The sequence below is a fragment of the Natrix helvetica genome (genome assembly GCF_964273705.1).
Source record: "Natrix helvetica genome assembly, chromosome: Z".
Taxonomy (NCBI): Eukaryota; Metazoa; Chordata; class Lepidosauria; order Squamata; family Natricidae; genus Natrix; species Natrix helvetica.
The window spans coordinates 45,747,465-45,762,482 of record NC_138554.1 but is presented as its reverse complement, the minus strand read 5'-3'; the positions used below and the strand labels follow the sequence as shown (position 1 = coordinate 45,762,482).

At 40.6% G+C, this 15,018-nt stretch overlaps 1 protein-coding gene across 8 annotated transcripts in view; it reads right to left on the bottom strand.

Moving 5' to 3' along the window:
• ASIC2 (acid sensing ion channel subunit 2) overlaps positions 1 to 15,018 on the bottom strand; it is a gene marked incomplete at its 5' end in the record, with an annotated part of 651,084 nt that overhangs the window by 178,969 nt on the left and 457,097 nt on the right. For 7 of the 8 annotated variants that reach the window (XR_014176809.1, XR_014176810.1, XR_014176811.1 and 4 more), the window contains one exon: positions 287 to 1,280. The exons of the other annotated variant lie outside the window; for it this stretch is intronic. Coding sequence is in view for 4 of the 7 variants with exons in the window: in XM_081971171.1 (XP_081827297.1) it covers positions 287 to 847 (561 nt within the window). Of the gene's footprint in view, positions 1 to 286; positions 1,281 to 15,018 lie in introns of those variants that run through there. 8 annotated transcript variants of the gene reach the window in all.

The following is a 15,018-nucleotide window of genomic DNA, read 5'->3' as shown; positions in this document are numbered from 1 at the left end:
ATAGTAATATAGTGATATAGTAAAGTATTAACGCTCCCAAGTGCACGATTTTAGACATTCAACAGGAACTTGAACCTTACCCACAGAGCTGGGATAAGGTTAGCCACAGAAAGCTCGTGCAAACACTACGCGGCACAGCCTCTCTTCCATCACTACTGGGGCTCCGCGCGGGCGGCGACCAGGAACTACCGGGATTTCGGCTTGACGGGCCGCTCCGCAGGTGTTCCCACGGCGCCGCCCCCGCGGAGCCACCCCATTCGGCTCATCCCTCCTTTCCTCTACTCACGGCAGAGAAGTTGTGCGGGCCGCACATTTCGCCTCGGAACTTGCAGGAGAGGAGCATGTCGTCGAGGCGGTGCCCGAGGCGATCGACGAACTCTTCGCTGATTCCACCGAAGTGGCGCGGTGGCAAGAAGAGCCGGAAGTCGGCCAACTTGGCGAACCAACGCAGGCGCTCCGGCTCGGCATGCAGGAGCTCAGCAAGCAGCGGCCGCGCCGTCCGGTTGGGCAGAAGAAGGCCGAGCCAGTTGCCGGCGTAGTAGAGGTCGCCTTTGGAGAGGCGCGGGAAACGGAGCGGATTATTGTTACACAACGTGACGGTAGGGAAGGCCAGCTGACGGCTCCACTCGGTGCGCACCGTCGTGTGAGACGGGAAGGCCAGCCAATGCAGAAGCCGATTAGACGACCACGCCAGGAGCAGACCCAGCGAGGTTCCCAGGGCCAGAAGCCACAGCGCTCGCCGCCACGGGGCTGCTCGTCCCCAGCGTACCACCCGCAGACCCGGCAACCTCGGACGTTGTCTGGGCCGCCCCCTCGAAGCCCGCCGCCGCCGTTGCGCTGCCGCCATGCGAGCTCGCCGCCTCCCGCGCCCTCGCAGGGGGGGCAGCCGTGGACCAGCAGCAGCGGTAGCATCCAGAGGAGGGAGGGCGGGAGCGCTTGGCCGAGGGGACGGCCGCTCCACTCAGGTTCAGATGGACGCCGGCGGGCGGAATCCTCGTGGCACCTTAGGGAAGCCCGGAACCCGAGTGCCTTCTCTCCCACCAGCTTTGCCGAGATAGGCGTCGGTCTCTAGCGCTGCTCATCTTCGCAGATCCAGGCGAGGAAGAGGAAAGGCGGGAGGAAGAAGAGAGTAAGAGAAAAGAGGCGGCGCTGAACTCCGCAGTTGCTTCCCTGGCTACCCTTCAGCGCCCTTCCCTAACAGTGGAGGGGAGACTCAACGGGGGAAATAGGAATGAAAGGGGGCGGCTCTCGACCCAGCCCCCCTCCCAGGCCGACGGGACTACCCCTCCTGCTTGCAGCAGATCTACCGCCAGACTTGGCCCACGAAGAGCAGTCTCTTCCGCGGGGAGAGCGAGGTTGCGCTGCGGCTCCGCCTCCTCCAGAAGGCTGGGGGAAGGGGCGTGTACGACCAACCGGTTGGGGGGGGGGGAGGTAAGAGGTGATATTAAATCGGTTTAAAAGCGCAGATATTATTATAATTGCCTTGTGATAAACTGAGGCCAGCATCAATCTTGCCGAAGGAAAAAGATGCGTCATAAATCCTTTGGCTTTTTGGAGTGAATTGTACATCTTAGCTGAGACTGACGTTTCTAAAAGTTATTTTTAAAGGGAGGGGGAGAAAAAGCTTGCCAGGGCTTTAGCTTTCTCTTTCACAGGTGTGTAACGGGCTTGAGGAGAACGCAGCGGAATTGTGCACCGGCATGAAGATGTTACTCGTTTATACGTTCCCGATAGGAAACCAGAGTCATTAGGTCTGATCCTCTGATTTAAAGTTTAAAAAGATTCACAATAGCTCACCATATTTGTTTCTTTTACCATGCATTTCCAAATATTTGAATGAACAAAATCCTCCTAATGCAAGGCCATCTGTGTGCTTTCTAAATTGGCCAGATTTTTTTTTTTTTGCATTTTATATGAATTTCTTTCTGAATATGTTGATAGAATAAGCATTACACAAAAAGACAGGCTGAGACCTATTGATGAACCATGATTAATCATGAAGATAGGGTGGAGGGGAGGGGAGAAGACAAAATGTTCTTGAGGGATCAACAAAGCAACAATACATAAAGGAGATTTGGGACCAAATAAACATCAAGTCACACATTACATTCTACTTTCCTTTAAAAATGCTGTCTTATTATTTAATCAAATTATACAGTTCACTTAACCATAAAAGCTCTGGAATTGATGGCTTTTTCAGAAAGATTAAACACTTCCATCACTTTCATAGAGGTATTAGCTATGATCATGGAAAGCATACTTTCAAAAGCATTGTGCTTTCTTCAAACTTTATACAACCATTGCTACTTTATTCCAAGCTTGCTGGCTTTGCAAAGCTATCTTGCTCCTGAAGTATTCTGCATCTTTAATTCAGTTCTCATGCTCCCCCCGCCCCTTAGCCTTATCTTTATCCTTGTGGTAAATGCCTCTGTATTTTTTTTTTGTCTACAATTTCATTTGTTGTCTCCCCACTTCCAAAGAAATCAATAGAGCTCCTATATACAGGTAGTTCTTGAGTTACAACCACAATGGAGCCCAAAATTTATGTTGCTAAGTGAAACATTTGTTAAGCAAGTTTTGCCATATTTTACAACTTCTCTTGCCACAGTTGTTAAGTGAATCATTGCATTTGTTAAATTAGTAACATGGTTGTTAAGTGAATCTGATTTCCCCATTGACTTTGCTTATCAGAAGGTTGCAAAAGCTGATCACATGAACCCAGGACACTACAACCATCATAAATGTAAACAATTACTAAGCATCTGAATTTTGATCATGTGATGATGGGGTCATAATTGGGAAAAATGGTCATGCCATTTTTTGCAGTGCCAATGTATGGTCACTAAATTGACTATTGTAAGTCAAGGACTACATGTTGTGTTTCTTGGTTTCAATAGCATCCTTCTATAACTAACCACAAATTAATGTATCTATGAAAAGGAAAAATATGTTCTACCCCCCCCCCCAATCCAAATAATTTACATTTGAGTATGAAGGTTGTCAAATTTGTTAAGAGTTCAGTAATAAAGAGATTAATCTATTTTATTAATGCCAAATGGCCCCAAAACAAATTACAATTTATAATATAAACTTGTCATTGGATAAACCAGTTTAACAAGTAAAATATTTAATACTAGTTAATACAATTTTTAAATCACTCTAAAAATAAGTCTTTTAATAAATTAGCAAACTGGAGTTTTAAATATTATGTAATATTAATTAAATATTTTCCTTGTTAAACTTTTAGATTATATTTGTAAACTTTTGGATCTTTAGGCTATAAATAAAATTGTTTGGTTAATGGAAAGAGGCAATTATTTTAACTTTACCTTCCTTTTATGATACAGTTTGTCTTAATTTTGTTTTACTTTGGGGCAAATGCTGCTCATATAAAGAAATCTTGCTGTGTTAATCCTCTTTTTTTTTACTGCAAAAAACCAATCTGGAAGAAAAGGATCTTGTCTTCTGTATGGATTGATGATTTTCTGTAAGAATGATAGATGACCATGTACAATAGACAATGATACACTGTTGTGCAGATCCAAAACAGAACAGTTGTTTTTTGGGGGATAGAAGGGATGTGTGCTTAGCATCTCCTTCAAGACGACACACCATTTTGTGAAGTCAAGAAGTCCCAGCAAAATATGCTTTTAAACAAGCAGGTGGTGACAGATACAAGAACTCTAAAGTGACTCATCTTCACTTTTGCAACCCGAGAATGGATTTTCCTAGTGCTGCACACCTTCTATTCCTAGGGTGACCAGGAATAGTGCAGCTTCTTTAGGGAAGCACTAAGTGCTCTTCCCTTTTCTGCTTTGAATTTCTGCTTTGAATTTCAATAGCAGGAATAGAGATCTGTAGACTAGACTCTTAAGTATTCTGTCACTCTAAAATTACTGCCTTCTTCCATAAGAGGCTAGGGATGGGATTCAGAAAAAGAGAACGTTAGAATTTTTGTTGTCCTCAGATAAAGAGGGCTTCAGAGAAGCAGGGATGATAAGAACAGGTCCCCTGGCTGGGTTTGGCATTGTGCCACAGCACTCCAAAAACCATGGTGAAATGTAACTAGCAAGGTAAACTCAGTAAGGGAAGTGCGGACAGAACGATCAGAGATCTTATACTTCCTTTGTTCCATTGGGTAGCTTTATATCTCCCATTTTCCATCCCCCTGTTGTTTTGTTCATCCTATTTATAGACTGCCTATTAGCTTTGATATTTGGAACTAAGTCTTGTATCATTTGGTACATTAATCCCTTCTACTTCATTGCTTTTACTAAAATAACGCAAAGCTTTATTTTGTGTTACTCTGGCATTGAGTTTGTATTAATACACAGATTGAGCTTGATTAAAAGAAAACACTAGATAATTCTTAGTCCCAGGAAAGGAGAATTTCCTCTTTTGTCTCATTTAGATCCCCATTCAATAACTGATGGTAGCAGTATACGTGTAATCCTCAATTTACAACCAATGGCCTAGTGACCACTCAAAGTTACAACAGCATGGAAAGAAATGACTTACACTTAAAACCACTGCAAGCCTCCCCATAGTCATGTGATCAAAATTCGGAAACTTGGCAACTGGCATGTATTTACAACAATTGCAGTATCTCAGAGTTACGTGATAACTATTCACAACCTTCTCAGTCGGCTTCCAACAGAATCAATGAGGGAAGCCAGATTTGCATAATTACTGTAAACCACTGCCTCAATTTTTTTTTAAAAAAAAGATGGCTCTCAAAAGTTACCCAGCTTCTTTATAGCTCACTGATGCTAAATGTATGGGCCTAAGCAAATGATGTTTAGATTGCTGCAGATTCAAGAAACAGATCTATTATATTACTTTCTTTTAGAAAAAGTTACTGATGTCTTATGATTGTGAGCACGAGAGAACAGCTATTGAATAGTGTGGAAGAAAAGCCTTGCAGTGGCCAGAATGAGCTCTCCCTGCCCTTTGTTTTCTCCCCTGGGATTTTAAGAAAACATCGAGAGATCACTGTTGGTGTGTAGGTGAGTTTGGGGGTGCAATGTGTGCTATATGCTAAACAGAAAGGAGGAATTTGCAGCTAAAACAGTAGAATAGGTGAAAACTGATGATAAAGGAAGATCAGGCTTGGACTTCACCAAACCAACAGCAGAATCCACCAGTTTCACCATTGCAGGGGCAATGCTGAGAAGTTACAACCAGCAGCTAATATTGTATAAGTATAATATAAGATAGAATAGGCCTAGTAATTAAGTTGTTAGTTAGATTTTATATGTATGTATGTGTGTATATATGACCTTCCTCCCATATTTAGGCATACCAGGGGTTGTAACACAAATACATACCTATTTCCCTGGCTCAACTGATAAGGAGGAGAGCCTGTGGCTTAGTGGCTAAGACTCCTGCCTAATATATAATACAGCCCAGGTTCAAATCGCAGTAAGGGTATGGCTAGCTGATGAGAGCTAATTAGCTCGAAATAGATCTATACTAGTCTCCCTTTATTTATTTATCAGTACAAATACAACACAAATATAAAAAGGCAACATTAAAAATAAAAATATGGTTTTCTGCCTGCATGGTCTTCTGTGATGAGCCGAAGGACAGAAAGAGGGAGTAGTGACCTTCCTCCCATATTTAGGCATACCAGGGGTTGTAACACAAACACATATGTATGTATGTATATACACACATACATACATATACATACATATATACATATATACATACACACACACACACATACACACACACACACACGCAAAATAAAAGGCTCTGTGACTTTTCCTATCCTCAGGGAAGGTAACAACTGTCTTGCCTGTTGCTGATCTATAATATTTCTGAGAAGAATACCTTCATAAGCAGCTGATATTTCTATGTCATATGCACGCTTTAAAAATAGGTTTGTTTATTTTGTTCTGATCATTATCCAAAGTTTGTTATAATTTCTCTAAAGAGGAGATGGGAACATGATGGAGGAAGGTAATTTACTGAAAAGGAATTCAAGCTAGATCTATGTGGAAAATTAATTGGGGTGGTTTAATTGAAGAGAAACTGCTGATTTGGATAGATTGGGTGATTGGGTGCAAACTAAGAAAACTGGAGAGTTTTGCATGAAAAATTAATTGGCTTATTTTCTCTGACAGTTAAATAAATTCAGTTAACTATTTCTAATTCTGGCTATTCATATCAATTAGCATGTTGGAATTCTTTCACTTAGTACTCAGCTGCACAATGCTGACCTCAGGACAAACAATGAGAAGTGTTTAAACACCTTAGAGAAACCCTGCTTCAGCAACTGCTTAAACGTGCATTATTCTATTTCCTTAGATGATACCTGTAAGGAACTGGGTTATTGCACATCAGATTATTAATTTATTCCACTTCTGCCTATTTTAATCTGGTTGATAGTTGATCCTTAGAGGTCTAATTTACTCCTATCCTAAGTGATAATAGGGTTTCTTTGCTTTTGTCTTAGCACAGCCTGATTGATAAACCATGGTTCATAGCTTAGCTTATGTGAATCAAACTAGTTCTACTGCTGGGATTGAGTTACTTTCAAAGAGTTTACAAATGATACCATTTGGGCCACTCAATTCCTTGATTGGCTATGCTCAGCATACTAGTTTTTGTATACAGCATGGGTGTCAAACACAGCGCATCACATTGCTGATATTTCGGGATGTTTTTTTCCATTTGTGAAGCATGTGATGCATTCGGCCTACAGGCATCCTGTAGCAGGTTTGACACCCTGCTATGCAGCATGATCCTAATCACAGGGCATCTGATAAAGGATCATGTTGTAAAGCATTATGGAAAGATCAAAATGGCATCAGCATTGTCTTCTAATAAGCCCATATTTGGAGGAGAAGCCAACATGGATATGGGAAGATATTTTCACAAAATCTGCCCAACTTGGGGTCATTCTTGGCCATGGGAACATACATACAGCTTGTTCCTAAAGCAAAGACTGCTGCAGGAGAGTTGGAAATGGCTGGTGACATTTCACTTCTGACTTGGCCACTAGAATATTTTCTCAAATAGAACAAGGCTTGGATATCTTTGCCTTACAAAATTGATGAAAGAAGATGGCCACAACCTATGCTGACAAAAGGAGCTTGAAAATATTTTTCAACAGCAGTCTTCTAGAGATAACAAATATTTCCTTAATTAAAATTGTAGAAGCCCAAAATGCACTTGGGCTTAATTTGAATGTGACTCCCTGAAAAATCAGATCTTCAGCCTTAGCAGCAGCTATGAAGATCTGTGCTCTCACACCATGTCAGCTCCAAGTGTATAATTTCTCCTGCCGAACAGTTTTCATGTTTTCCATTGTAGTTTGTAAGTCCTGGGCTTATTCTCTTATATAAGGGACTTACATAAAGCAACTTCAACAAAAATATTAAAGCTACAGCACTCTGTATCAATAATGAAGTAACAACTTTATTTAAAAGACATTCAGTTCCTACATTTTGCCTTATTTTGGGATGTCTTCCCCATAGATTCACTCTACTGTTGAGCTTTCAGGTTAAAATAAACCCTACAGAAATTTCCATAATTAATAACGTTTTCATCATTATAACTGATTTTCAATCATGTGTTTTCCATTCAGTCAACTTCAGTTTAGTGTCATTCAAATATATTTTACTGCAATTCCCATTGTCCACAGATGGTAGCTATGGAGAGTAGCATAGTGGGGAAGGCTGCTTATATAACAAAGTGATTTATTATTAAATTACCATAGGACTCTCTGTTTCTAAAATATAAACGTCTAAATATACATTTTTATTCAAATATGCATTTTAAATATATCTTGCTACTTTGTAAAATTTGTTTCATCCTTGTTAACTTGCAATTTTAAAAAGTATGAATATTTCACAGTTAGATATATATTATAAAATCTATTTTTTTCTCAAAATTGTTGTGATTAAAATGTCTTTTGATACATATTTTCAATCCAGAACTATGCTGGAAAGTATGACAATGTATAATCCATTAACATCAATCAAGATCAACTTGGAATCTGAAAGTATATCCTTCCACAAAAATCCTTTGTTAAGTAGGATCAGACTAATATTGAAAGCGGCTCAACAAATACAATTTGTCTCCCCTCTGAGTTTCATCTGAGACTATCCAAAAAAGGAACATGCTTGAAATAATTACAATAATAACATGTGAACAAGGCAACGCAGCCATTACTGAAGCAACTACAATACTATTCATTCATTCATTCATTCATTCATTCATTCATTCATTCCTCTCCATTACAGAAACTCTCAGTGCATATTCAATAAAGTAGTAATCATAATAATGCTACCAATAAGGGGGTAGTAGAGACGATGATGATAATAATAATAATAATAATAATAATAATAATAATAATAATAATAATAATAATATCATCTATTAATTGAAGTAAAGAACAAAAATCTACTGAAGGCCCAATAGACGAAACAAGAATACAGAAAAGATGTGATAAAATCAAGATTGGAAAGTTGGCAGAACAAAGCATTGCATGGTCAATTTCTGGAAAAAATAAAAGATAAAGTGGACAGTGTAAAAACTTGGTTATGGTTAACAACAGGTACATTAAAGAAAGAAACAGAGTCACTAATCCTGGCTGCGCAAGAACAAGCTATCCGCACAAATGCCATTAAGGCCAAAATCGAAAAATCCTCTGATGATGCCAAATGCAGACTCTGCAAAGAAGTTGATGAAACTGTTGACTACATATTCAGCTGCTGTAAAAAAATTGCGCAGACTGATTATAAATTGTGGCACAATTAGGTAGCACAAATGATCCACTGGAATTTGTGCAAAAATTATAATATTAAAACAACAACAAACTGGTGGGAATGAAAAAGTCACCGAAAATCAGATGGTCAAGATCCTATGGGATTTTCGTATACAAACGGACAAAATACTGGCGCATAACACACCAGACATCACACTGGTTGAGAAAAATAAGGTTACAATCATAGACATTGCAATACCAGGTGATAGCAGGGTCAACGAGAAGGAAGATGAAAAAATCGCAAAATACCAGGACTTAAAAATTGAAATTCAACGATTATGGCACAAACCAGCAGTGGTAATTCCAGTGGTAATCGGCACACTGGGTGCTATTCCAAAAGCACTGGAATTACATTTAAAACAGTTAAAACTTGACAAAATCACCATCAGTCAAATGCAAAAAGCTGCACTGCTTGGATCCGCACATATATTACGAAAATACGTTACGATGTCCTAGGCCCCTGGGTGGCGCCCGACTAGTAATCAATGCCAAATCCGGTAAAACAAATGGCTGCTGTGATCAAATAATAATAATAATAATAATAATAATAATAATAATAATAATAATAATAATAATAATAATAAAAACTCCGCCATTGCCGGTCCCAAGCCCGGATGAAAAAGGAGGAGGGTTGGGGTCAGGTTGGCAACCTGGCCCCATAAAAAAACTCGCCAACCCATACAAAATGGTGAAAGAAACGAATAAAAATTCTATACCGCATCGGTCGTCGCGCGGGTTAACAAGGGCCGCGGTGGATGTTGAGGTCCCTGGGCATCCGTCGACAAGTGGGCTACAAGTGGACCAGCCAACAAAACGACAGAAATATAGTGCAGATGAAAATCGTGCCATAATGGCCTGTTATTACAACTCAGAGCCAAAAAAAGGAGGCTATTGTATGAATGTATGATTTATGGAAACAACAATATCCAGATTCAAATGTTAGTGGACAACGACTAGCAGATCAAAGGCGATTTATTATACGGAATAAAGTGTTTAGCGAAGTTGAACTTGAGGAAATTCAGGCAAATTGCAAAAAAACAACAACATCATCACAAGAGGAAATAAGTGATACTCATGACACAACTAAAGAAATCATAGGAGAACTCTCAGAGGAAGCTGCCGGAGAGGAAATAAAAACACTACCACCAGAACTAGTTACCATTGAACCAACTGATGAACCAACTCAAAAACAAAATGAACTGAAGGACAAGATCATGGAGCATTTTCTGGCTAGGGAGGAAAGGCAACGTTTACCATCATTAAAAACTGTCCCTAAGAAAATTTTGGGACCTATCATGAAAATGGTTAATGCAGTGCTTTCAACAATTGAATCGGGATCCATCTTGGAAACAAATCAGTTAATGTACAGTGCAGCTGTAATAGTCACTAATGAACTAGGTATTAAAATCAAAGTACCTAATCACACAATGGAAAAAGCATCAAAGCCAAAGTGGAAAATCCGATTAGAACAAAAAGTCAAAAAATTAAGGGCAGATGCTAGCAACTTGAAGAACATGGGTGAGCAACGGCTTAAAAACAGAAAAATCATAGATCAGCTAATCAGAAGATATAGGTTGGATACAAGAAACATCAATGAAGCTGTAGAGATTGTAAAACAGCAGATAACAGCAACAGCTAGAAAAATTGAAAGATATGAGGCACGAATCATCCAGTATAAACAAAATCAACAATTTCGATCAGACCAACGGCGTTTTTATCAAACTCTTAATGTGAATGGTGGCACCAAAAGTCAAAAACCAGAAAAGCAGGCCACAGCTGAATTCTGGAAAGAATTGTGGGGAAATGCAAAGGACTACAATAAGGAAGCAAAATGGATACATGACTTTGAGGAAAGCATTGGTAACAAACAAATGCAAGTATTAGAAATAACAACTGAGATGGTCAAAAATCGAGTAAAAAAAGTAAAGAATTGGACATCACCTGGAAATGACCAATTACATGGTTTCTGGCTCAAATATCTGACCAGTTTACATGCAATGTTGGCCAGACAACTGAATGAAATTTTACAAAATGGTCAAATTGATGAATGGTTGACAATTGGAAAAACATACTTGATTCAGAAAGATGCAACTAAAGGAACAATACCTGAAAACTACAGACCAATAACATGCTTGCCAACAACCTTTAAATTACTCACAGGCATTATTGCAGATAACATTATGGATTATTTGGAAACAAACAACATCTTGCCAGTAGAGCAAAAAGGCAACAAAAGAAGGAGTAGGGGCACAAAAGATCAGCTCCTAATTGATAAAATGATATTAGAAAATTGTAAGAAAAGAAAAACGAACTTGAATATGGTCTGGATTGATTATAAAAAAGCATTCGACTCATTGCCACATAGTTGGATCATAAAATGCTTAGAAACAACTGGCATTAGTAAAAATATTACATCCTTCACTGAAAAGGCGATGAAACAATGGAGAACTGAGTTGGCAGTAGGGAATGAGAACTATGGAATGGTTAATATCAAGCGAGGAATTTTCCAGGGTGATTCACTTTCACCTCTTCTCTTCATCATCGCGATGATCCCACTATCAGTAATCTTAAAAAAAATGAAATTAGGCTACCAAACAGCCAAAGAAGCTGAAAAAATTTCACATTTATTATATATAGATGATTTGAAACTCTGTGGAAAGTCAGAAATAGAAATCCAATCACTGACAAACACAGTCCGAGTATTCAGCACCGATATTTCAATGCAGTTTGGCATGGAAAAATGTGCCACTGTATCCATAAAAAGGGGCAAAATCACTACATGTGAGGGAATTGAAATGCCCAATGGCCAACTAATTAAATGCAACGAAAATGAAGCCTACAAATACTTAGGCATTTTGCAGTTGGATAACATCAAACATGGACAAGTAAAAAATATTGTCAGGAGAGAGTACACCAACAGAGTTAGGAAAATTTTGAAATCTAAATTAAATGGTGGAAATACAATCAAGGCCATAAATACCTGGGCAATACCAGTTATAAGATACACAGCTGGTATAGTTAACTGGACACAAGCTGATTTGGACATTTTGGACCGAAAAACAAGGAAACTAATGACAATGCACTACAGTTTACATCCACGTGGTGACACTGATAGACTATACCTGCCCCGAAAATCAGGTGGCAGAGGATTATTACAAGTGAAGCAAATAGTTGAAGAAGAAAAACATGCACTAGCTGATTATTTAAAAGAAAGTCAAGAAGATCTATTAATCGAAGTAAAGAACAAAAATCTACTGAAGGCCCAACAGACGAAACAAGAATACAGAAAAGATGTGATAAAATCAAGAATGGAGAGTTGGCAGAACAAAGCCTTACATGGTCAATTTCTGGAAAAAATAAAAGATAAAGTGGACAGTGAAAAAACTTGGTTATGGTTAACAACAGGTACATTAAAGAAAGAAACAGAGTCACTAATCCTGGCTGCGCAAGAACAAGCTATCCGAACAAATGCCATTAAGGCCAAAATCGAAAAATCCTCTGATGATGCCAAATGCAGACTTTGCAAAGAAGTTGATGAAACTGTTGACCACATACTCAGCTGCTGTAAAAAAATCGCGCAGACTGATTATAAATTGCGGCACAATTCAGTAGCACAAATGATCCACTGGAATTTGTGCAAAAATTATAATATTAAAACAACAACAAACTGGTGGGAACATAAGCCTGAAAAAGTCACCGAAAATCAGATGGTCAAGATCCTGTGGGATTTTCGTATACAAACAGACAAAGTACTAGCTCATAACACACCAGACATCACACTGGTTGAGAAAAAGAAGGTTACAATCATAGACATCGCAATACCAGGTGATAGCAGAGTTGAGGAGAAGGAACATGAAAAAGTCGCGAAATACCAGGACTTAAAAATTGAAATCCAACGATTATGGCACAAACCAGCAGTGGTAATTCCAGTGGTAATCGGCACACTGGGTGCTATTCCAAAAGCACTGGAATTACATTTAAAACAGTTAAAACTTGACAAAATCACCATCAGTCAAATGCAAAAAGCTGCACTGCTTGGATCTGCACGTATATTACGAAAATACGTTACGACGTCCTAGGCCCCTGGGTGGGGCCCGACTAGTAATCAATGCCAAATCCGGCGAATCAACTGGCCGCTGTGATACAATCGTATAATAATAATAATAATACAGGATTCAGTGTTTAGTAGCATAATGGCATGGGGTTGGGGGGGACTGGTTGTTTTGGCATGCAATGAAGGGAGGCTTGAAACAGGTTACATTCAGGATGTGAGGTGTCTATAGATATTTTCTGTCCTCCTGATCCATGCAATATGCAGATCTTCAATAGAAGGCAGGCTGATTGCAATTGGTTTTTTATGCAGTTCTAACTATCCGCTGAAATCTCTGCCTGTCCAGACAGTTATTAACATACAAATGACAGAGACTCAATGATTTGTAGAACTATATCAACAGTTGTTGAGGTAGTCTGAACTTCCTAAATTGACAAAGAAGAACATTCTTTGTTCCTTTTAAATGATGGTTCTAATGTTAGGTGTCCATTTCAAATCCTGGGAGATTATAGAATCCCAAAATTTGAAGGGTTCTACTCTGATTCTATGCTGTTGAATATAGTAAGAGGTGGTGGAGTAGGAGGGCTCCTTCTAAAATCCACTCTAATTGCTAAGCATGTTCAGCTTCAGTTTGTTCCAGCTACATCACAGGGCCAGTTGTTCAACCTTTTATACTATTTTTATTTTTATAAATAACTCAAGATGGCAAAGTACTTATTGTGTTCCCTCGAAAATACAACTTTCCCCGAAAATAAGCCCTTACCTGATTTTTATGCTAGATTTTTACCCTGTCACTAAGCCCTAGTTAAGAATGTCATTAGTGGTGGGTGGAGTAGTGGGCATGGCCAGCTGATGTTGCTCGCATTGGGGGTGCCTGTGGGAAGGGAAAGTTTTCTTCACACACACCCCTTACCCTCTTTTCTCCCCGAGTAATTGCCGCTTTGCTCTTTTGGCAAAGACAGAAGGGGCTAAATGGGAAGAAGCCATCCATTCTTCTCCAGATTGATTTCAGAAACTGTCTCAGCTTTTGCAGAACAACCATCCGCCAGGGCTGGAGGCTCCATCATGAAGCGCAATTGAATTTCCAACCCCAATAGCACACTGGCCTCACTTTCTGAGATGAGATACAGCAGCCATGGGGGAAAGGGAAGAAAGGAAGGAGAAAGCGTGAACCTTCCTTGGTACAAAGCTTCACAATAGACAAGGCGCAAGAGCACCGCATGCATGTCAATGTGAGTGTGCCGGAGGTGGGGCTTTTTGGCTGGCACGATCAAACTTCTAACCCCAGGAGTGGGCTAGGCCAGGCAAAAGGCAAGGCAACTGCAGAGATGCTACGGGTGATGTAGACACTGAAGGTGTCCAGGCCATGTTAGTGCAAATGTGCCAAAGGCGGGGCTTTTTGGCTGGCTGGCACACTCTCTCCCAAAACAGGGGTGGCGCGACTGAAGGGGAGAAGCCAGCAAAGGTGTTATTTGCACAGCAAACTGACCAGCAGTCCCTCACTGTGCAGCTCTTCCAACTTGGGTAGAAAGGAGTCAGACACTTGGAGCTTGTTTTCTGATCCCAGTCACACACATGCACCCCCACGCACATGGTCAGGTGGTACAGGCTAGACTTGTTTTCCTAAGGTCATAGATCTGGACTGACTTGCCCCGTGCCAGGCAGGAGCTGCCTGGCCAGGAGGGCAAAGAGCCCCCTTGGGGCAGCAGCAGTATAGGCAGCCCCTCTGTAGCCAGTGTAGCTCCTGTCATGGGCGAGAAGTGTTCCAGCAAAAGCAGGGCCGGCAGGCAGGGAGTGTGGAGGCTGGAGTGTGTCAAGCTTGGCCAGTGGGTGCCATGAGAGCAGCAGCAGGGTGGCAGCCAGAGCTGAACTTAGGTAGGGCAGGTTGCGCAGCAGCAGCATGGACAGTGCAGAGAGCTGCTTCTGCCACCACCTATTGGCCTGGCTGAAAAGCAGCCCAGGCTGGGCATCACTGGCTCCCAGGGGTAGCAGGCACAGCAGGCAGGGCAGGCGGAGGCTGGGATGCACCAAGAGGCTTGGCCTGTTATGACTGCAGGCATGAAGACAGTGAGATGGCGAGGCAGGGCCAATGGCCCTAGTGATCCCTGCATCCGAAGACACCCCCAAAAATAAGCTTGAAGGCTTATTTCGGAGGTGGAAAGTTATTTTGGAGAAAATATTCTTTCCTCCT